The sequence below is a fragment of the Sparus aurata genome, chromosome 3 (genome assembly GCF_900880675.1).
Source record: "Sparus aurata chromosome 3, fSpaAur1.1, whole genome shotgun sequence".
Lineage (NCBI taxonomy): Eukaryota > Metazoa > Chordata > Actinopteri > Spariformes > Sparidae > Sparus > Sparus aurata.
Window position 1 is genome coordinate 24,188,417 of NC_044189.1, and position 24,188 is coordinate 24,212,604.

General features: G+C 41.4%; 1 protein-coding gene across 1 annotated transcript in view; it reads right to left on the bottom strand.

The window, feature by feature from the left end:
• Positions 1 to 1,314: 1,314 nt before the first annotated feature.
• trim71 (tripartite motif containing 71, E3 ubiquitin protein ligase) overlaps positions 1,315 to 24,188 on the bottom strand; it is a 34,711-nt gene continuing 11,837 nt past the window's right edge. The window contains exons 2-7 of the mRNA XM_030412761.1: positions 19,196 to 19,363; positions 14,042 to 14,176; positions 9,792 to 10,034; positions 9,137 to 9,634; positions 7,318 to 7,458; positions 1,315 to 7,068 (exon numbers count right to left, since the gene is read on the bottom strand). Coding sequence (XP_030268621.1) covers positions 6,496 to 7,068; positions 7,318 to 7,458; positions 9,137 to 9,634; positions 9,792 to 10,034; positions 14,042 to 14,176; positions 19,196 to 19,363 — 1,758 coding nt within the window. The 3' untranslated portion in view covers positions 1,315 to 6,495. The remainder of the gene's footprint in view (positions 7,069 to 7,317; positions 7,459 to 9,136; positions 9,635 to 9,791; positions 10,035 to 14,041; positions 14,177 to 19,195; positions 19,364 to 24,188) is intronic.

Below are 24,188 nucleotides of genomic sequence, written 5' to 3' on the forward strand. Positions count from 1 at the left end.
CAATTATATTTGAATGCTGTGATGTGATTTTGCCCTTTCATTGCTTTTATCCCATTTATTTCTATTTGTTAATATTGGCGTTTTTTGTATTGCCCTCTCTTCTGTCAAAGCACCTTGTTACCTTTGCTTTAACAAGATGATGGTAAATGTTTTATCATTTTTTCCAAAACAACTGGTAAAAAAAAAAAAAAAATCACAGAGAAAAACAAAGAAATACAGTATTTCATAAAATAATTTTTGAAAATAACATTAGCATTGATGATGAATCTTACAGTCTGGGAAATGAAGCTTCTCTCTGTATAATTTGTCGTACAGTAGCGGGTGAGCATATTGTGGCTGGGTGGGTGATGTCTAACCAGAATCCTGCTCTTTACTTTTTGTAGGAAGTAGAATCTTTTTTGGTCTTTTTTTAACCAGGGTGGTGAAGTTACAGTGACGGTTATTCCTACAAACTTTTTAGTTCCATTTGAAGAGTTATTAATGTAATGATCATAATCGCACAATGTTTGGAATGTACGAGCATGTCTTTGTTGCCGTTACCATTTCTAGAATGAAAAGATGAGTTGTTGAGTTAACAAATCATTGATTTATATGCTGGTTCTGGCCTTTACATGAATCACTGCCCAGTAACAGACAAAGTGAGCAGCAGTGTGACTGAGGTATTTCCGGCAGCTACGACAGACAGTCCGTCACACAGAGAAGGCCTTGTCTTTTAAACATGTCGCTCTGAAACTGACAAACAACATTCTTCCGACACAGACAGCGAGCCACGATCGACTGCAGCTCCACCTCACATCTTTGTGTGTCTTCATGTGAAATCTGTCTTTTAAGCACCACTATGTCCCTCTCTCCACATCACAGAGTTCAGCCACCATTAGTTGTACTATTTACAATTGTTTCCTTTCCTCTTCTTTCCTCCAGCGAAACCAGTTACTGTCCAAACCGCTTTCAGACTCACTCGGATGTTAACGCAGGGTGTGTTTGTTCTCGTGTCTGGAGCAGGTGTCGTTTACTATGTGAACCAACGGAAAGGGAAAAGGCGGCGCGTCGCCTCAGGTCCTCTCTACATGAGGAAAGGAGTGTCATGAAGAAAGCCAGTTCTGTGAACACGTGGAATAAATATGCAAATATGACTAGCTTGAAATGTGTGTAATTTTGTGGCTACATCGTGTGTGTGTGTGTACATATATATCACTTGCAGTTCAACAAACCTCAGTGAGTGATGTCCAGTCTGAAGTCATCCGAGTGAAGCCGTCATTATAATAAACGGATCGGAGTGTTTCTGCAGTTTTACAACAAAGAGAGAGTCACGCGTTTTGAAGTCAAAGAAATACAACTTTATTTATTTAAGTGTAAACCAAAAAAAAGCAAACAAAAAACTGCATAGGAAATGTTTAAAGTCCACAGAGTACAGAGAGAGCAGCAGGTGGCCAATATATTATAGTCTCCTGTGCCTTATTTAGACTGAAGACCTGACATCTGCACTTTAACTCAGCACGATGTGTGAGTGTGTGTTAAGAGGGAGGGAAGGTGTGCTGGCAAACAAACAGACAGACAGACAGACAGACAGACAGACACACACACACACACACACAAGGTATGACTGATAAACACACACACACACACTGTGACGTGGCTGAGGAAGCGCTAGCAGCACCCATCTAAACTCAGCTGGCCACGCTGGCTCGCCCCGCCTCGTGGACTGTTAGGAGGATACATTCAGTGGATTTCTGCTTAGACAACATGGATGCAGCGCACAAACACGATACCCGCTCTGCGCGCAACCGGCTGCTGGGAGGACAGAACGCCATGGAAACAAGAGTTTGGACAAAATGAGCTGACACACAACCCCCATCTGATGTTAAAGCTGGTTCTAAAGCGAACAAGGTGCCTCATGTTCCACTACAACCACATGATTCCACCAAATACTCTGAGTATTGCTGGTGTGGAACATTCAGCGCCCGATATTTTCTGCGGTCTCCTTTGTCCTTTTGTGCCACCAGCAGCTGGTTGTAGCGAGCGAGCCTCAACAAGATCCCATGTAACCCTTTTCTTCACAAAATACATTCTAAAAGGGCCAATGAGCATCGAGTGGTGAGAAGTATTTGTACTTTCTTTTGTGAAAGGAAACAAAAATTGGCAAAACAAACAAAAAAAAGATTAATCAGGGGAAACTAATCAAAAGCCTTATTGTTTCAGATTTAGAAATAATTTGTTTTATAATATTGAAATGGACACACAAAAGAATCAGACTAGTACTGAGAAGTCATAACAGGGGGGAAAGTCACTACATCATCACTACGGGACACGTTTCAATGAGACACCTGCAGGGCAGGGCTGCTGAGAACTACCTGAGTTTTATTTTTTTTCCTTTCTAAATTTTCCAACCTTTTTTTTTCACTTTCTTTTTTTTCATTCGAGTATACAATCATTAAAAGGAGGTCTATGACCTTGCACACGTCACCTGGTGCAGCTTTGCTTTTTCTCTCTTAAAGCTGTGAGAGGCCAGAAATAAGTTGGTGGACATAAACATCAGGGGGCTATTTAAAAAAAAAAAAAAAGGAAAAGGAAAAAGAAAAATCCAACAGCCGAGCAGGAGTGCAGTCAACCAATCACATGACGGCTGCCATCACTGGCACTTCCTGGATTCTTATGTAGCGAAAGAAGGGAGCCGATTGCTAGTTTGTGCTGAAGAAACATAGCTGCTCCTCACATGACAGTGAGGGAGTTCCCATTAGGTCACACACAAAATGGCTGCCTTATGGATTCATCGTTGTGTGTAAATCTATACTCAGCAGTTACAGGGCCCGAGTGTGAAAGGACAATATGTTAATATGTCTACCCATATTCTGCATATAAGAGGGAGCATTTGAGCATCATAAAACTCTGCCTCTGTTGTTTCTCAGGAATCGAGGTATGGCCGGCTGAACAGGTTGTGCTCTGCCGAGCCTCTTGAGAACAGGAAATACAATCGCAAAGGTCAAAAGTTAATTCCATCCAACGCAATCCTAACACAAACATACACATCTTTGGGTATATATTTTGGTAAAAACCAATAGTCAGCTACCCACCCCGTCTTGTTTTGCAACACCTATCTGAGAGACGTCTTTATAATATGAGGATTTTTTAAAGCATGCAACAAAATGAAGAACAAATAAAGGTTTAAAACACGTTTTTCCTCTTTAAGAGCGAAGACCTAAGGATCTTAAAGACAGAATTCTCCAATCTTAATAATTAAAAAAAAAGAAATAGACTAATACTGAAAAGCAAAAAAAAAAAAAAACAATCTTATTGGTGAAACTAGGTGTTGGGATCAAAGCAGCAGGGTGTGTTGAATCAAACTGGCTAACAGCTCCACTTCAATAATGAACCAGCTGCTGTAACGTGTTAGGCTTGATCCTCTGACGTTTTTGTTTAAACCACTATCAGAATGGTTGGCTGTAGACTCATCTCAAGGTCCTCCACAACCAACCTAAGCATCCTAAAAATCCACTTAGATACCTTGGAAAATTGTGCTGAAATCTTCTTGTGAGGTCATTGTTGTGCGTTCAAAGGCGGTTTTTCTAACTCTTTAAAAGAGGCCACATCCTCTTTCCCCCACCCCTTTGCGCACAGTTACAAAGTACAAGTGGAATCTGAATGTTCATCATCATCATCATCATGAGGTAAAGATAAATAGGGCCCAGCCCTCTTAAGTGCATCCAAGCAGACAGAGAGGATTTATTCTCAGTTGCTCTGATTCAACATTTGTAACCAATGATATAATGGTCCAGTGACATTTGTCATGTAAAACAGCGTGGTCCAAATGCCAACCCTGTTTGGCACAGAACGCTCACAGATCATTTTGGCACAATGCTTTTATCTGACATATTTGGTTTCCTGGTAGTAAAAAGGCATAGACGACAGAACTGATAGTAGAGGGTTGGAAGATGGAGCGATGACCATAATACAAATTTCCACTCAAAACAGTACCATGATCTTTGGTCCTAGAGCTATGAGACATGTACTGTACTGTAACACAAGACGACTCAAAGAATGAGGTATATTTGTAATGCATAAATATCTGACAAGGTATGCTTAAATAAAAGAGTAAAAATGAGGTATTCAGAACAAGTAACATGTTGAGGTATTTGAATGTTTAAATGCACAGTAGCATAGAGTGACATATTTGAGGTATTCAGGAGATGAGGATTACGAAAAAAAAAGAAGAGGTAAACGATTGAGGTACAGGATGTCTTAGATATGATGATGTATATCCTGATCATGTGCAGACTGACCCTCTCCTCAGAGGTGAGGGTCAGTCGGAGAATCTTTCCACAGGTCCCAAGATTCTTTGCTAGGCTAAGGAAGTGGCTAACCAAACCTTAGCTGTCTAGTGCCTACTCTGGGACACGGATTCAACAAAGGTCAAGGAGATTCAAAACCCCACAAAGTGTTAGTATGACTTAGTTTCTACGGTAATTACATTGGGATACAAAGGCTAATCTGAGATGCTACTTGGAGCCTATGGGCTGTCTACTAATGATACAGCTGGGGCATCATTTAATGGGCTGAGGTGATAAATGCAAAGGGGAAAGGGGGTTCTCTTTGGTGTAGATATCTTCTGTTCTCTACATGAACATATCTCTGCAGAAAGATGAATAGGATCTTCTTTTAAAACCTGCCTGACACAACAAGGGCCTTGGTGTTAGCAGGATGTGGAAGTACTCATGCACAATAAACTGCCTCCCAAGCACACTTTATCTTCTGAGCCTAACATGGACAGTGCTATGAACTCAACTCCATGAGTTTAATCAACTGTAGACTTCCCGGCAACAATGATTAATCAAGAAAAGGTTTTTAAAGGGGATTTTTAGTTTCTTTAATTGCCAAATCTGAAGGTTGGCCATTGTGCAGAAATTCTAACTTTGGTTGACTCCAGCAGTCGGTCTATAGACCTCCATCTTTAGAGGAATCGGTCTACTAGCACTCGATTTGGAGAGGTCTCCTCAACTCCAAGGATCAATAAATAGGGCCGGGCTTTGTGATCTTGCCCTCTAAATGGACTGGACTAAATCCTACGCCCCAGGGGCAAAGGGAGGTGGCTTTCAACCACAATCTAAATCCAAAGGATTGTAAAATGTATGGCCTTTCATTTGATGCCATTTATGTCCTCTGGACACCCAAATTAGGAGTATACCCGTGAGGCTTTTGTCACACAGCATGCCTCACAAAAAAGGTGTCATTCAGTTACATGATTAAATCTCTCTGGTAAAATCACTAATAGATCCAGATCTCGGAAAATACATCTCCAAAATCCTTTGGTGGGTCCTCCCTTTTGAAGGAGAAGCTGGTCTCCTTGCTTACTAATCTTTGCAATTTAGTTGTTCATGCATCTGTCTGGATAGTAACGACGCAGGTCGTCTTATTTCATCAGACACATTACATCATCCAGTTTTATGGGACATGATTGAGGGCAGGGGGGTATGGCTGATCAAACACTTTAGATTTACTTTATTACAGGGCTTAGTTTGGGGATCATGTCAGGGATAATTTCAGAGATCGTGTCCTCGACTTTATATGTTTACTTTTGAATAAATTCATCAAATCAGAATTAGCTAGTAAAGCTAGAGGGAGATCCTGAAAAGTACAGCTCATTTTCATTGGTCCTATTATGACCTGAGCTAATTTTGATTCTGTTAAGTTTGGCATCACTTCGCGCACTCTTCTTAGGCTATCAGGACACTACAAACTCCACAAAGCCACACAGAGACAAGCGCCAAAGCATACGCAAAACATCTAAGTAGCCTAAAAACATGAAAAGGACACTGCTGTATGCTAGCTTCGTCTCCGAGCGACACCCTCTAATGAGAATAAATCATGCAGCCTCTACAGCGGTCTGAGTATTGTCTCAGCAACAACATTCAGGAGGTTCACTTTAACTCATATTTCAAAAATGCACAGCAAGAATTCCATTAATCCTGTGCAAATATCAACTGAACAGTCTATTCTTTTTTGTCTCTCTTAAATAACAAGGTATAGAGGTAGACTTTTCTTCTTTGTAAAACTTCACGGACTAAAACCTCTGCTCAGTGACTATGAGTACATTCATAAAGAGCTAAATGAGGTAGGTGTGGAGCAGAGGGTACAAGATTTCAAGAAAAGTGAGAAATTCCCTGAGATGGATACTTAAGGAGAGTTTACAGAGAGAATTCAGAGCAGCTGAGACTGAGGAAGGGAAGTATGGCTCTTTTTCTACTGATTATCAATTTGTAGAGGTCCCCTTTGTCATACATACCACAGATATCTGATTGGGAGAATATCAATAATAAACAAAAAATAACAATAATAATAAAAATTTACAGTTTTAATTTCCCTTCACTTCAACATGCTCTCAATCCTCTCTGAGCTCCCCTCCTGTTGTGTCTGTTGATTCATTCTCTCCTCCATTTCCTTCATTGAAAAAAAATGCAAAAGGACTAACGGAGAGAGAGAATGCAAAAATAAACTTTTTTCTTAGAACTTGAGGATGCGATTATTTCCAAAGTCAACAACCACAATGACTCCGTCAGGCGTCACAGCCACGCCAGAGGGGCGATCCATCTGTCCGAAGCCACTCCCCTGTGTGCCAAATTTGCATAAGAAGTTTCCGTTGGGCTCAAACACTTGGACTCTGTGGTTGCGGGAGTCCGCCACGATGATGCGGTTCTCCTGGTCCACGGCGACACCCTGGGGCCGCAGAAACTGCCCGTTCCCAGTGCCCTCGGAGCCCAGAAAGCGAGCAGACTGGCAGTCTGGCCGGATGACCAAGAGCCGGTGGTTGTTGAAGTCGGTCACCACCAGGTGGTCTTCGTGGTTAAAGGCCACTCCTCTGGGAGAGTCAAAGTGTTTCCACAGGGCCCCTTCAAAGCCATACTTGTTGAGGAATGAGCCGTCAGGGGCGAAGAGCTGCACGCGGTGGTTCCTGGTGTCTGAGACCAGGATCTTACCCTCAGAGTTGACAGCCACATCCCAGGGATAGTTGAACTGCCCATTCTTGGTACCCTTTTCCCCAAACTTCAGCAGGAACTGGCCCTCAAAAGTAAACACCTGTCAGACAGAGCAAATGTCTCAGGATCCAACATGTTTACATCTGCAGCACAGAGAATAAGCATGTGGAGAGATGTGTTTACATATGTCTAAGTGAGTTCACAGGTTTTTATAAGTAAACATGTTTCTTTTTAACTTACTTTTACATTATTTGTTGCGCAGCCTTCCTGCGAGTTTTGAACTTTAAGCAATCATGTAAAAAATGGTAAGTAGAGATGTGTGGCTTCATGTCTTAATGGGTGTTCTTACCTGCACACGGTGATTGTCCTTATCGGCCACAATGATTCGTCTCTGACTGTCACATGCAACCCCCGCTGGACGATCAAACTGACCAGGCCGGGAACCCAGAGAGCCAAACTTATGGTGGAAAGCACCGCAAGGCTTGAATATCTGGAGAGGGAAAGAACAAAACATATCTCATTTTTTCTACTTTAATGTTACAACATTGTACCAACTCTACTGCAAAGCTCTCACATTAAACAGCGCGCTAAAGGCAAACCCGGTTCTATTCTTGCTAATGTCTTCACCCAGCAAAGCAAATGATATATGTGAGAACCACCCAAGCCCACAGAGTGAGCAGTCGGAAGTTATGGCCCTACTGGCATTGTGTTTTTATGCCATTCATTCTATTAAATGCAGTGCAATTTCTAGGTAATACTTATTTATTTACATTGATTCCTTAGTACAAAATGTTCCCGGCTTGACTGTGGTGTATGCAACTGAGGGAGTCTGTGTGCAGGAGGAGCGACGTAGGAGGAAATACGTTTCGGGCACTTTTCAACTCACAAAGTCTCACAAAGTTTGCAAATGCATCAACAGTGTGCAGTTCACATTTACTGCTGAGTAGATCCAATCCAATGACCCACTTTCAATGCAATTTAATCGAGAATGACTGAACGACTTACTGAGAGTAAAAACTGACCAGTGGTAGGTTTTATAGTCATCAATATTCATATTTTAAATGTTTTTTTAATCTATTTTTATATGTTTTTGGTATTTACTTTATCAGAACTGTTGAACTTCATTAGAACAGTTAAACTGAACATTAGGGCCCTCTCTCTCTCTCTCCCATCCAGTTTAGATATGTGCAGGACAGTCTTTCATTTGAGTTGAGAAGCTAGCAGTAGCTGTCTGTTTGATATCAAGACACAAGATCTGTAAATGTGTAATTTAGTGGACCACATGGTTGGAATCTGTTCTATTTACAGTGGCCGATGAGCTGATCTGTGGCTGAACTGGCCAGGATTACTTCTGTTGTGTGTCCCATTACATTGTTAAATGCCACTCTTACAAACCAAGTCTTACCCTGGTGCATATTCTTGGGGTAAGGAGGATTCTAAAGTGTGCGATTATAAATTCATAGATGGATGGATAAATAGTTTCATGGCTGGATTATTTGGAAGAGGGAGCACCAGACTGGTAAATACAGTATTTTGTAATGTAATGCTAACAGAATGGTTTCTTTTCCTGGCTGCCTTCAGTGCCCTGTCCCGATACAAGACAAGGTGATGGTGCTGCATTTTATATTTGAGGCTAGATAACTTGTGGGGAGAATAAACTGAAAACTGGTCAAGGTGCGAGAGGTCTAAATATGACTTGAATGCCACTGTTCTCAGCCTCCGGTAAAATCAGCTGTTCCAATGTTTAACGTTACAACAGGGCCACAAAGATTTAACTTTAATATTTTCTAACCCTCTCACCAAAGTAATACGTTGAAGGTATTTCATGGAGTGGAGAATTGATTCATGTATAAAAATACCTCTTATTTAACGTTAATCTCTAAATCTACATTGAAAAATATGACATTAATTAAAGTCTGCCATGCATGTATGGCTGCTGCATATCTAACGTTAACGTACAGCTGTTTCCTGTCTGTGCCAATTTCTTTACTATTAATTAAGAGGGAGAGGGATCAGCCAAACCGATTGGTCGACCTCTAACTGAGAGCCCTTTCTTTGCATTTGCTTAATGGTTTGATTTTTCATTATTTCCTTAAGTGCTGTAAACACACATCATGTTTGACCCTTGGCAGCTACACAGGAGGACGAGAAAGAAAATGAAGGTCTACCTGTATGCGGTTGTTGCTGCGATCAGCCACCACCACGTATCCCTCCTTGTCCACGCTGATGCCCCATGGACGACACAGCTGTCCATCTCCCTCCCCTTCGCACCCGAAGGATGAGACTTGGGAGCCCAGGGAGCCATAGCTCCGCCCTGACTTCACGATCACCTTGTAGGGGCTGCCTTGGATGTGCTGGTTACACACCAACACCGACACCAGGTGCTCCCCCTCACATTTGGGCAGGTAGGTGACGGTGTACGAGCCATTCTGGTGGTCTGTTACCTCCGCTGCAGACAGGTTGCCATCTGTACCTGACATGATGATGGCCGTCACCGCGTCCCCACCAGAGAGACGTGGCTCACCGTCGTGGTCGTATCCAATCACAGTGAAGGAGGCGGGCTTGCCACGAAGCGCACTTTTTAGACCCTCGCCATGAGCTTTGGTGACTGGAGCAAAAGCTCCGCTGCTGATGAGACCCATGGCCTGGATGGCTACATACAGAGCCTGTGGGAAACATGTCAGATACACTTAAATTCTTTGAAGCATTTTTTCTGCAACTTCTATTATTACATCATTGCATTACAAAGTAGCTATACATTTAAAATCCTAAACTCCCTGACCCCTTGTAAGGATCCGTGACCTGCAGGGTGTCAGTGCCTACCTGGTCAGGAGGAGTGAACATGAAGCGGTCATCCTCTTGTGGTTGCAGCAAACCCCTCAGAGCCTTGAGTTCATGGATCTGGGTGAGCATTCGCTCCCTGGCCAGCAGCACGTCGAGGTGGCGGCCCTCGTCCAGCACCTGGCTGACAGCAGCAATGGTGCTGTCCAACTTGGTCAGACTCTGGTGCAGCTTCTCCACCTGCAGGTACAGAGACTTTGCCTTCACCTGACGGATCTTCTCCACCTGAAACCAGAGAACACAATGCTCACTAAGTTTGCAGCATTACACAGTTTTCATGGTATACCATGGTGTAAAAATGGACGATTGTCGTTAGGTGTACATTTGTTATCAATGGCCCAGAATTGTAGTTTTTCAAGTTTATATCGAGTTTCTTGTCTGTCAGGCAATAATATTTAGTACAATTATAACAAGGTGTCTGTTCAACAAAAAACACTTCTGTTTTCATCCTTTCAAAAGTTCATTGTAACAAATAATAATAACAATAATAATGACTTTATAACAATATACAGTGACAGAATGAAACCCTGACATTTTTCAGATGGCTATCTTACTGTGAAAACGTCAGCCTTCATGTTTACTATCACTAAATGTGATTCTATTGAATAACACATGACAGGGGCACTTGGCTGGCCCATAGAATCATTATGTCTTATGTTTTAAAATATGATGTTTAATGTTTGCATTACATGTACACATTTTTGTAATTAGTTTTGTTTTTTCTTGTTCCTCTGGTGACACACCTAAAATGATCATGAATACTTAACACAGAGAAATCAAGTTCAATAGCAAAACAATACAAGGTTACAAAAACAAGTCCTCAGCACTGATGATTACTTTGTTTTTTTCTAGTTGTGGTTAGCCTCACTTGCAACCACTAATTTCCATAAATTTTACAAGAAAAATTGATTGAGGAGTTAAAACACCGTCAGTCTTTAAGTAGCTCCATACCAAAGGGTGTTACACGTACATCTGCCCACAGGATGGCAGCAATGTGCTGACCATGCAAAGTCTGTCAGTCATTCAGGACAGAGAATAAGAACATAAGGGTGAACCGCAGCTTCTTGCCTGCATATCATTTTGATTGTGCATCAGTGTGTCAAACTAACAAGTCAGATTCAATGTAGGTAAAAAGAAGAGACGAGAAGTAGTAGAGGTAGGATACACTGACTGTTTTTTTCAAATGTATCTGACGTTGAGGGAAAATAAAACATCACTGATAACTGTGGTGAAAATCAAATTGTAGCCGACTGACAAGATGTAATTGATTTGTACTGAAAACACAAACTTCTATTTGCTCACATACACTTGTGAATCAAGTCGTAAGGACTCCTTGCATGTCATTAAGACAAAATGGATATTATCTTTATTGTTTTCAAACTGAAAAACAGGGTTGACATTTGCATTCAAAGGTATTTTCTTTCAGCAGAAATTCAACCCTAACTGGCTGCAAGCTACTGCTCTTAGTTTCTTTCCTCTTGCCTGAACAATAGAAGAGAAGACAATTACATAACAATGACTAAAACTGGACACAAAGTAGACTCTTCAAACAGATGCTAACTAAACTTGGAGGGATTTTTTTTGTATAAAAAACAGTACTTAAGTGTTAACTTATCATAAAAAAGTCTGACCACCACTTACCCACAACAGATTTCTGTTACAGTGAGAAGCCAGATAAAGTTACAGTACATAGAGTGAGAATAAAGCATTAAAGAGGGTGCTAGAACCTGAGAAGCAGGGACTGGGCTCTTACTTACCGCCACCTAACAAAAAGAAGACAACACAATAGCCTGACTGCCTCTACGGTTAGAAGGACTTCTGATACTGAGGAAGGGCCGAAAGAAACAAAGACTCCACAAGAGAGGGGTCCTTTGTTAATCGTTGGCATAAATGGAACTGCAATTTGCATCTGTGAGACTAGAGTTACACTTTATAGTCACTGAGGACAGAGACTCCAGTCAGGCCTCTGATAGACACACATCTAGTTTAACATCATTTATGAGCGCAAGTACAACATATTCGTGCAATAACATATAGAAGACACACCGAGACTCCCACCAGTAGATTTCAAGTCACATTTCACCTGTGAGTCACATCAAGCTATTTTGGTGGTTATCTCACAGCCTTGACTAAGTCTTCTTCAGTGACACAGTGCTGAGTCACTATGAAGCACCTTTTGAGATTTAGTTACATTTTTCCCAACACCACTTTCAGCACAGGCTCAAAGTACAGGAGACGCTTGTGTGGTTTCCTATATCGTGTATGATTCAGAGCTTGTTCAGCTCAACTTGCAAGTGTAGGGACCTGAGCTGAGGCGAGCACAGGAGCTGCGCTGGTGCAAGAGGTGCCATGTAAATCAACAGATATAGATAAGTCGTCCTTTTCACTTTACAACAAACTGAGACTTCCTTTACAGGCAAAATTGTGGTTTAAATGGACAAACATCAGATCTGTAAACGGACGATCCACCAGCACCACCCTACTTCACATGTAGCCTTCATCTGCTTTCACTGATATTTCTAAAAGCCTCAACACCACTCCTCGTATTTGGCAGACAAATAGGCTTTGCAAAACTCTTTCATGACCAAACAATTACATACTTCATACAAGATGCAAATCATCAATTGATGCTCTGCTAACCAGTCAAGTTGCATTTTACATCCATGTCTGTATGTAGTGCATTTTTTGGCAAAATGGAAGTTATCACTTTATTGACAATCACCTGAAGCTCAATAACAGCAAAACCAGTGAGCGTGTGGTGGTCTGCAATGCTTCAAATATGGATGTCGATGCAAGGGAGTTACAAATTGTCAAACATACATGTTTCAACCCAGCAGCACAGCTGATCCCTACAATCACCATCCACGATTAGTGTCACCAATCCAGGTTCCCACCAAATGTGAAATAAGGTCCCATCTCCCTTTCTGTTCATAGCATTGAATAATGGCCAGCAAAGTGTTTCTGCAGAACATTATGATGTCACAGTGAAGTTGACCTGTGACCTTTTGGTCACACCGTCATTTTATCCTATTACACATTTGTGTGTAGTTTTATCTCAATTAGCGCATACATTTTCCTCAAGTATGGCCAAAAGTGTGTTTTGTAAGGTAACCACATACCAATCTGTTCATCCTCAAGTCCAAGCAGATGTTGCACTAAATGTAATAAATGCATTCAGGTGTTCCTGAGTAAAAGTTCGCAAGATTTGGACTGTTACATGAACATTATGTTCCTAAAGACGGCGGACTGAAAAACCAAAAGCATAAAAACAGGGAAAGACAGAGTCAACGTGCGTAGGCGTGCTATAGTTGCCTGTAAGGACTTAAGGGATAAAAAGTGAGTCTGGTAGTGCAAAAAGGATTAAAGGCAGAACATGGGTAAGTGAAAACCCTCTCTGTGACACTTTGACCCCCCACCCCACACACACACACACACACACACACACACACACACCGAGAGCTGTAAGATCTGAGGGAGTAAGACACAGCTCAGTTTTTATGATGTCACTGAGCCTTTGCTCTGGGAGGAGTAATAAGAGTTTAGAAGACTAGTGGGTGTTTGGTTAAATGATGGTTTATGTTCTTTCAGGCTAAAAGCTACATATTTGCAGATGTACATAAATACACAAATACACATGAAACATAAAATCTAGTTTCAATCGTAATTGATATAACGAAAGATTTGGTGTTTGAATGTGTGAGTGTATGTGCTGTTAGACACCAGACTGGTACATGGAGACACAGAGCTTGCATTTAGTACAGTCTCCTTTTATGTGGTTATTTATTACCCATAGTTATTTTGAAGCATGGCTGAGCCAGGGGTAAGGGGGCCTCTGGGAAGGAGGTCTTTCTTTCCCCCAGCACCCCACTTGTTCTCTGGGTAACCCTAAACCTGGGAGGCTTTGACAGAGTGTTCATCAAGCGTAGGCTCCGTTCCAACCGTTTGATTTTATCTAACAAGTTTAATGAATGAATCTTGATGAGACAGTATATTCTCTGCTGGCCTCATACATTATTCTTCTCCCTGCAGATACAGCGTCACTCTGTCTACCATAAGTTATCTTAAAATTATTGTTGCTATTTTATTTGTACTATTACTATTTGCTTGTTTGATGCGACTCTCACAGGCAGTAATGGATTTTACAGACACGGATTAATCATTGCGTGCCACAACCACAACATGGTACCAGCAGGATGTTTCATTAGCTAATGAACATGAAAGATTCAGCTCACCTTCCACAGTAGTTCACACTCTCTCTCGTCCAGCGCTTTCTTGTGTCTGAGGACCAGGGCCTTCACTTCAGTCTGCACCACCTTGGCTTTGATCTCCACCTGTTCTGCCATGGCCTGCACCTTCTCCATGCTTAGCTGAGGAAGGAAAACACAATGATGTCATCACACTGTTGTGGTTTAACACCCTGTCAGCTTATTTGATAGTCAGCTGACGCAAGTACCAGATCGGACTGTCTCAAACACACCACCACCTGCTCGGTTTTATTACTCAGATGGGATACAGATGACCCACAGAAACAGGATGCAGAGGATCAGGAAGCATTAAAAAGAGAGGACACAGTAGGTGCCATCTTCCTGACAAATGAATGGACCAACACCTGCAATCTGTTCTATGACCTATTCTTTTCTCACGTTTGGTGGCTTCTCTCGAGGGGAAAAGGAAACATGGGGTCAGGAATAGGAAGTCACTTCACACTACACAACATGACGCAACTTCCTGCTGGACAGAACCACTGTTCACTCCTGGTATTCAAGGTCGGCATCATGAAAACTTTAAAAATGTAGTCCTTATTTAGGCCTTATGAGGAGTCCCTTAAGAACTGAGTGTTAAAAAGTACTAAAAGTTAGATGAATTGTCAATGAAAATAATCATAAGTTGCAGCCCTCAACTTACACTGTCTATTATTTTATTATTTTTATTATTTGGCCTAAAAAAAAAAAATCGACAATGGTGAAAAATAAGTAAAAATAATAAATGATAATATATAACAATTTAAATAATAAAAATAAATAACAATAAATAAATCAAATGTTTTGAAATTATTCATTCACATTAAAGATGCTACAATCAGTAAGTTTTATTTATGTTTTGGCCTTTACATGGCTTTGTGGACAGGACAGATTGAGATATGACAGGAAACAGGATGAGGGGGGGGGGTGACATGCAACAAAGGGCCCCAGGCCAGGACTCGAACCCGGGGCCACTGCAGCGAGGACAAAGCCTCTGTACATGGGAGGCCCACTCTACCACTGACTTCTAAAAAATTTTAAGAAACCAAGAAATCAATTTTCTAAATATTTGGGGATTAATTTAATAGTTGACAACTAGTTGATAAAATGCTGCAGGTCTATTCCCATTCTTATGCTTGGTCAGATATCTTATTTTTATTTTATTGTGCTTATAGTGCTTTTTTGTTATACACCAAGCAATTTGGCATGTTTGGCCTTGGGATAAAAGGGCTTGACAGTATTGAAAACTATTGTTTTGGTACCAAATTGTAGACGTTTCAAAGAGGCTTCTCTTTGTACTGTGTGCCTTTCATGACACTGCATGAAATTACATAATCAGGGCTTCAGCACAATAAAAGGAGTTTCTTCATTACCTTGATTATTACTCACACTAAAAATGCAACTGTACATTGTAAACCCTCAACCTTTGAGCTTTTACAACCCACAATTTGAGTTAAATGCACTTTTTCCTTTTCGTCCCCACCCCGTATTTATCTCTCTTTTCCTCTGGCGTTTTCTTGGAGGTCTTAGGGTGAACCGGACCTCACAGGGACGAAGGGGAGGTTGGATAAGGCTCTCTTTGTGATATTGGCCGCAGAGATCAGAGGTCACCTAAACCTCTACAGGTCGTGATCTGCAACCCTTGTCTCAGGATACATAACGTTCTACCCCCACTACATCCCTGCAAGAACAAAGCCTGGCAGCAGGGTCCTTTTCTTTTTCCCTTGGCCATTTGAGGTGGGCAGCTACAGGGTCAACTAAATCAGGCCCCCATAGAGAGAACAGCAGGGATCCTAAAAGAATCGGGGGAGGAAGAGAGTGAGGAAGGAGGCAGGGTGAAATATTAAGCCACCGCCTTTCTCCAGTTGTCCCCGTGTTCATATAAAATGCTAATTTTCCCTCTTTATTTTCCCCCCTTTTTCTTTTTCTTCTGAGCTGGATTGAGGGAAAAGGACACAAATTAGTTTCTCAATTTCATTCTTCATTTACTATTTTTCATACTTGGTCTCGTAATCTCCCTCTTTTTGTCTCCATCTTCTCTCTCTTTCAGTTTTTCCATCACCATTCCCAGAAGAGCACAGCTTGGAGCACAAAGAGCGTCAAACTGACCAATCAACCCGCAGCGTGAAAGAGCTCTGGCCAACCAGGAGGTCACAAGTCCAGGGTCAGAGGTCAGCTAAGATAATAGGTGTGGAGTGGGCGGAAATTTCCTACCTCGGGGGACAGGAGCGTGTGGTGTGTGTGTGTGTGTGTGTGTTTACGAATTATCTGGCGTCAGCATTTACTCCCATGGTGACCTGGGACAAAATGGACCCAGCAAACACCACAACGTATTGCCAGATGGTAGGCGGTGCTTCTTCTGACTCAGCTGCACAGATCCTGGTTCATTTCGCCAAATGAATTATTGAGGTTGTTAGTGTGACTCCCAGCCAGTAACTTTTAAACTACATGTGGTCTGAAGTGGCATTTAACTGTGCAGATCCTTGTTGTGATATCTTGGAATTTGTAGAACACCCAGAGTGACACAAGTATGCATGCATTAGGTGTGAGGCAGTCACTCAAAGGTCAAGCTCTGCTGAGGAGATACTGAATGCCAATGTCACATGATCTGAGTGGAACAGCTAGTGTTTCATTTTTTGGGAGTCTTTACCAAGGTTATAACACTGCCCCACCTTCCAGGCATGCTGGACAGCACTAATGTTGGTTACCCATTACCCCTTTTAACAGGAAGACTAGACTATCTTTTATAGAGCAATTCCATTTTGGGATTTTTTGATAAATGCATCAGTCTTTTTCCTTTCCTGCATAGGAGGTGACAGTCGATAAAAAGTGTGTGTGTGTGTGTGTGTGCTGAGGGCGACATCTTCAAATTGCTTGTTTTGGCCAAACGACAGGATTAAACTCAAAAAGGTATTGACTGTACAATAACATCATTTTGAAAGAGGCATGAAACCCTCACAGTACAGAAGCTGAAACTAGTGTATAGAGCAATTTTAGCCAAACTACAGCAATGGTAATGGAACTGTCGGTCTGTTAGTTGATCCATCACTTTGGTCTGACTGGAAACATTAACAACTTTCAAATTTTAGATTTATCATCATTCATTTTTGTGCAGACGTACGTGGTTCCCTGACATGACTTGACCTGGTGATGCCCCTGACTTCGTCTCTAGCACCGCCATGAGGTTGATTTTTGTGTTTTAGGTGAAACGTTTAAACAATTAGATGGACTGCTAAGAAATTTGGTGACACGTCTAGTCATTTCCACCTCAGTATGGACGTAGCATCTATAGCGATCTCTTATGTGTACTTTGTTTAGCACTTATGTTAGAAGCTAAGATGGTGAACATGGTAAACATTTCCTGTTACACATCAGCATGTTAGTATTGTTGTAATTTAGGTGCTAAAATTCATATAGAGCACAATTCATAGCCTCACAGAGATACAATTGTGGCTAGTTCTTTAATGAAATAAAAAATTTAAGGAATTGCCTATCAAAGTTGTTGGCAAATTAGAAAAGACTCAGGAATTGGCTTAAAAAATTTTGGTTCTGCTTTTGGTTCCCAAACAAATTAAACCTTTATAACTGCAAACGTAGGCTTCATATATTCCAGGGCATGTCCACATCACGCATAAACGCAACAGCGTGTTTTTTTAGATGCAAGCATGACGGCTAATGTGAACACAGTGTCCTAGCATACGGGTGTGATTCAGTATGTATAATTAGTTTAACATTAGTGGGTGAGTCTAGCTACAATGAGGCCTAATTACAGCTGCTGTTTGCTAAAAGAGGCAAAGTGGAACAGCAGGCCGGCTGTAGTCCTGTTCAGGTTTTCAGTCATAGATAAATGGAGTGAAGACTCCACTTACAGTAAATATGCAACTCTTACTGCACACTACTGCTTTGTTTCTCTTGTTTTAGTACAGCTTGCTACTTAAAGGAACCTTTGTTAAGCAGTGCATAGCTTCAGGTATCAGGCTTCAGTTAAAAATAGGGTTAGGGTATTTGAATTTACTTTATTATTACAATAACAGAATATGGACATTTTTGTATTGAAACATTCAAACGTTTCCCTCCCTTTTAACACTACTGGCATCAAAACTGAGAATCAAGAACTGGAACTGTCTTATTTCCGCAAAATTTGAATCAATACAATCAAACACTTCCCAACCATGGGAATTAGGTGTTATGTGTATATACTAATAAATTAATTGTTTTAGAGCAATTGAAAACTTGCTGACTGATCAGTGTTAGATCAGTGACAGCAAATGCAACCCTGCAAAAAAGGCCAATAACACTGACTGTTAGTAAAACCTCTCACCATTTAACTTTGCATGTTTAACTGTATTGGTTGAAATCTAAGTGGGGTCTGCCACCCAATCTTCAATTAAGTAAATGAACAGAGGCGTTGTGTTTGTGTGGGAGTGAGAGTAATAAGGGAGGTAGTGAAAGGGTGACTGAATGGGTAAGGCAAAGTGTTCCACTTCTTTAAAAGAGAAGGGGAGTTTTCCTTTCTCTGAAATCCTTTAAATACCTCCTATACCATCCCCCATCCTACTCACCACTCCTCCTCCCCTCTGACCTTCAGCCCTGCCCCCGGCAGACCTCACCCCGTGCAACCCATCCCCTTTCAGGGCCAGCTGGACACCTCTAACCCCAGGCTTCCCAGCAGCCCAGGACTGGTCACTCTCAAACAGCTTCAAGCTGATCATCTCTAATAGTCGGCCTCTCAGTGCTAGAGAGACACAGCTGCTCTCCTCAGCTTCTCCTCCATCTCTCTGAATGATGTATGATTGGGATTTGTGGGTTTAACCTTCATAAGGATAGTCTTTTTGTCAGACCTTGGAGAAATGTGCAAGAGCTCTTTGCTTTGTTTAGTTAAGTCTTCAATCAGTTTGACCCATCTGAGTGTTAAAGGACCTTTGTCTTTAAATGTATTTAAGGGAACATCTGGCCATGTTCACTTCAATTGATTATTTGCTGGATTCTCACAATTTTAAACATTTTGCATTTAGACAAAATGCAGGAATGAGTTTGACATTGTGCAGGAGTAATTTCTAACTCAATACTGCTGCCCTGGTTCAAGATTTCAGGTTATTTTTTCTTTTAACTCCCTGTGAATGTCTGTCTAGGTTCCTGTCTCACCTGCACAGCCTGTCGTCCCTGCTGTGCATCTGCCAACAGCTGGATGGTGATGGCCCTGCAGTCCTGTACGGCGTCTTGTAGATAAACGAAGGTGTGGCCAATGTGACGGCCCACGCTGCACTCCCTGCAGATAGGTACTGAGCAGCTTTCACAGAAGAACAGGAATACCTGAGAAAACACAGATATAGATGGACAAATTAGTTATGTGGACAAAGTCAAATGTCCAAAGCCAAACCAAGCTGTACTCAGAAATCGAGGAACTCATTTTTGATCAGTTGAGAAGTTCAATACATCTGCAGCCGACCAACTGTATAAATTCCTCTCTTTATCTCTTGACAATCCTTTGTGTAAGTATAATTAAATTACATGATGCCCATTTCTTTAAGCTCCGTGACTGCTGATGTGTTTTACTGATATCAGAGGCTGACGTTGAAATGAGAATGCAGGATGAGCACATTAATTACAAAGTTATGTGTCACCCTTTCCTCCTCTTTCTCTCTCAAACAGAGCTAATTAATGAGAAAAGACCATGAATGAAACAAAAGTCATCAATATGTATGCAATACCAAGAAGGCTCACATGTGCCTCGACTCCCGGGGGAGCTTCTGAGGCAGAAGATGAACAGAATGACTAAAGGCCACCAAAACTAGATCAACACTCTTTCAGTAGAATCATCTGCGAATGAGGGCCATATCGGGATGTTACTCCCATTTCACATTTTCCAAACCATTTATTACTGTAACTAAGTTACCGGCAATATCATAGTTGTTGAGATGTAGGATTAAACATTTTTTCAAAATGTTTTTTTATGTACAATGATGGTAATGATGGATTAAGTAAAAGCAGAACTGATCGTCGTTGATAAAAAAAAAAAAATCCCTCTCCCTTGGGATGAGAAGGAAAATTATCATTTAACCTTTGTTGCTAAAATCTAAGCCTCCTTTAAACCCTTGTCCGAATGCTGATTGGTTGTAATGAAGGGCTAATTAAATATGCACTGGCCATCATATCCCAAAGAGACACTAGATCAATGGCCTCCAATAGCAGGAGACCTGAGTGGGATGGGGAGGGGCCGGCAATCAATCCATCAATAATGGCAGTTCCCTCGGGAGTAGTATAATCTAATGACACAGACACACACACACACACACACACCCTCCCCCTTTATCTGACTCCCTCCTCCTCCCTGCCTCCTCCTTAAGCTCCTCTTGGATCCTTTTCTTCTACTTCTTGTCCTTTTCTTGCCATCGCTCTTTCTGCTGGGCCCTGTCCTCCACTACAGTCCACCGCACTGTCAATCAATGCCCTCCTCTTCTCTCCTGTCCTGTCACCTCCCACCCCCATCAACATCTCCCAAATTCCAAGGGGACGGGTCACACAAAAGCAAGGAATGCAGCAGGGCTGGAGTGGAGGAGGAAGGTGGAGAACACGATGATGGACACAGGGCTGAGGCAGTTGGGGGGTTGAGGGACAGGCAGATTGACAGTGCAGGGGAAGGTAGGATTCCTGTGAGCGATTGGGCGGTAGTCTCTACAGGACTGAGATTAGCAGCGCTCAGATCATCAGATTTAGCTGTTCCAGTATTGACAATTTCATGACGAGTGGTTTAATGAACTATACATTTGTACAGCTATAGGGGGGCTGTTCCTGATGTGAAAACAGTGACTTGCATACTTCTTATTTTGGCATTTATAGGCCTGGTAGCTATTGTTCAGGAGGGGACAGTAACAAAGTCTTAAACAACAAAATATGTATGGTCATCACTATTGTTTCCCCAGACAGTCACACGCACAGGCCACAAATATTTTTGAGTAACAAAAGGTTTTCTTGTTCAAACTGATACATACTCTGGAAGCTATACAGATGGGTCTATTATTAAAAACTGCAGCCTCAACAAGACCCTCAAATGTTTGGTTGAAGTCTACCAAAGCTGCACTGATTATTCAGCACATATGGATATAAGTGTTTGATGAGAAACATAATAATCATAATAATAATATATTTAATTTGCAATGCACTTTACATTGACATTTAAATTTAAGAAACATGCCTGACCACTAACGCTCACGCTAAACAAGATACGCTCCTGTTTCAAAACCATCTCAATGAACTACAAACGGATTTACTATATAAACCACCTGGCACTCTTTTTAGAATGATTTGGACTGCATCTCACACCGTATCACCCATCCTGATAATACTGTGACTACTGTAATATCTAATGTTAAATGATTAGATACAAAATTAGCTCCTCATCTCCAGCTGCAGAATCAGTGGTACAATGTTTCTGTGTTGAAACCCAGATAGTTAAAAAAAAAAAAAAGATTTTTTAAGACGCAAGACCATTTCTCTTGAATACGCTTGTTGTCTTCTAAACCAACAACCTGCCTCCTTAGCCCCCTCAAGCAACAGTTTAAAAAACATTTCTGAGAGCTCTAATACTGACGATCATTCATCATTTAGTTAGTAGTAAGTATAGTTGAGCCCTTTTGTTTTTTTGGATGTTCAAAAATACTCTACACTCCCCAATATCGGTTTCTTCTTTACCATTTATACAACTTATAAATAGCTCTGCAGGAATTAATCACTTTCCTGTTGTAATTTTCCCATCAAATACCACACATTACAACCAAAATCACAATGAACAAAATATAGTAAAAATAAATATAAATATATATAATTATATATAATAATGTTAAAAAGTTTCATTGTAAATGTGAAAACATCAGGGGGGGAAAAACGACATGCAGCTGCAAGTGTCCACCTGTCATTTATTAGGATCTATGTTGTTGCCTTGGAAATGTTTACTATTCCTGAGACCCTGACTAAAAACTAAATTATCATAATTTACCCAACACAATAAAATGACAACAAAACCACACATAAGACATACAAAACATAAAACAACTGAGGCTGGACCATTTACGAATCATTCATATCTTAACTGTTATTTCCCGTTTGCAGTCACCAAAAACGGCAAAATGACAACGGAAGACAATTATTGAAAACACTTGAGTCCTTTGTCACATAACTAGATCCTTTGACAAATACCTGCAAGAACCTTTAGAATACCTTTAAAGCTATCTGCGGCTTACTTGTCATCCACAGCTCAACACTCCTTGAGGTGAAACACACTCGTACACACAAGGTTGTAGATTACATAACACACTGGCCTCTTGGATCGCCAGTCAATATTATTGACTCACGCAGGATACTGGCTCTTCCCACAGGTCTCCGTGAAGGATCCCGTTCCCTTTCTGCTTGCTTCCTTCTTTTCCTACCTCTCTCTCAACCAATCATTCAAAAAGCTCCAAGTAATTTGTCACAAATATGTATTCATTGTTCAAGCTATGAGAAACAAAATTGCATCACACCCAAAACAAAGTCAGGAAGGCAGCTGCTCCGTTACACATGTGGTCTTCCAACAGGCAAGGCATTTCAAAACCATGCCATTCGCTGGACACGCTGGATACACTCACACATGCAAGAACACACCACAAATATCCAGCGCACACGTGACACCAAATGTGGAAAAACAACCTTAAGAGATGAAGAGGCGTGGTGTCACCCTTACAAAGTTGTAAATTCCACAACGAGCACCGTGGAGGGAAGGCCTTCAGGCGGAGGTGACTCACCTACACAGTTTATTTGTCAAGCATCGAAATCAGCAAGCTCTAACAAAATATACTGAAGCACACAATGTGTGTGCAGCAAAGTGCACAACAAACACATATACAGCCACTCAAAGCGAAATGCTAGTAGTTAGGTGCTATTGGAGAGAGGGCTGGAACAAACATGCCATCACCAGCTATAAAAGCTCTGAGCGGGAGGGCTTGGCTGAAGTGGGGGAAGTGAGTTATTGTATTTCATTAGTGCACCGGATGTTTCTCGTGCAAACCTCTCTGCCCATTACGCTCCTCAATTATGAGTTTTCACTTAGACACACCCACATATGTTGGGGCATTTGTGCTTGAAAATGCCTTGACATAAAGAGATACCTCTAGAAGAATTTAGGGACTATTATTGTAAGCGTTTTGTTTTTGCCACCACTTTATTTCCATTAAAATCATTCAAAGGAAGGTGAAACAATAAACAACCATCCTGATGATACATTTGAGGATTTGTCATTTTCTGTTTACGATCATTGTAAAGTGAATATCTTGGGTTTTGGAGTGCTGTTCCAAAAAGATTTTGATATCATACAGATGTTATCATGCTCACTCATCATTCAGTTTCAATCAATTTTGCAATTAATTTCTGCTTTTCCCACGGCAGAATTGCTAGGAAATCACTAAAAGGGCCCTCACATATAATCATTTTATGGGTGATGGCAGAAACTCATAGCCCCAAAAGGACAGGACCATAAGAATATGTTTGAGTGATTTCTTAGTTCAACTTTTAAGATAATATAATATCAAGCCTAACACAAGCACACTGCAGAGAAACAAACAAATCTTCAGGGAAAGAACGTCAGAATAAATGTATTGTGGCTCTGAGCCTGGCCCTGTGCTCACACTATGGGCAGGCTGCAGTAGGAGCCGCCCCCTTTCCTCCCCCCCCTCCCCTTGCAGGTACTGGGAACTGGGGGAGAGGGCACGGGCTCAACTAGCCAGTAGAATCGCTCTGTGCAGCACTCACAGCCTGCCGGCCCCGCTGAGGTGGGGGAGGGGACAGGGGCCGTGTAATGTCACACTGTGGTGCCAGCAATAGCAATGCTGCTCTGGGAACTGCGAGGGCACGTTCTCTAGATCTGACAGAGACGTGCTCAGATATCTGCAATGGTCACGTCCCATTGTCAACAGTTTCCATCTAGCTTGATACCTCATTTGTCACATTTATCTTCATAATCAAACAGCAGTGAAGTAACTGATAATGATATTCACATTAATTACAGTAATATATGCACAAGGAACTGAAATTAATGACATATGCAACTGTAGAAAGAGAACAGAGTGACCCATTCTGAAGTAAGTAGGAATAATGTGATCTTATT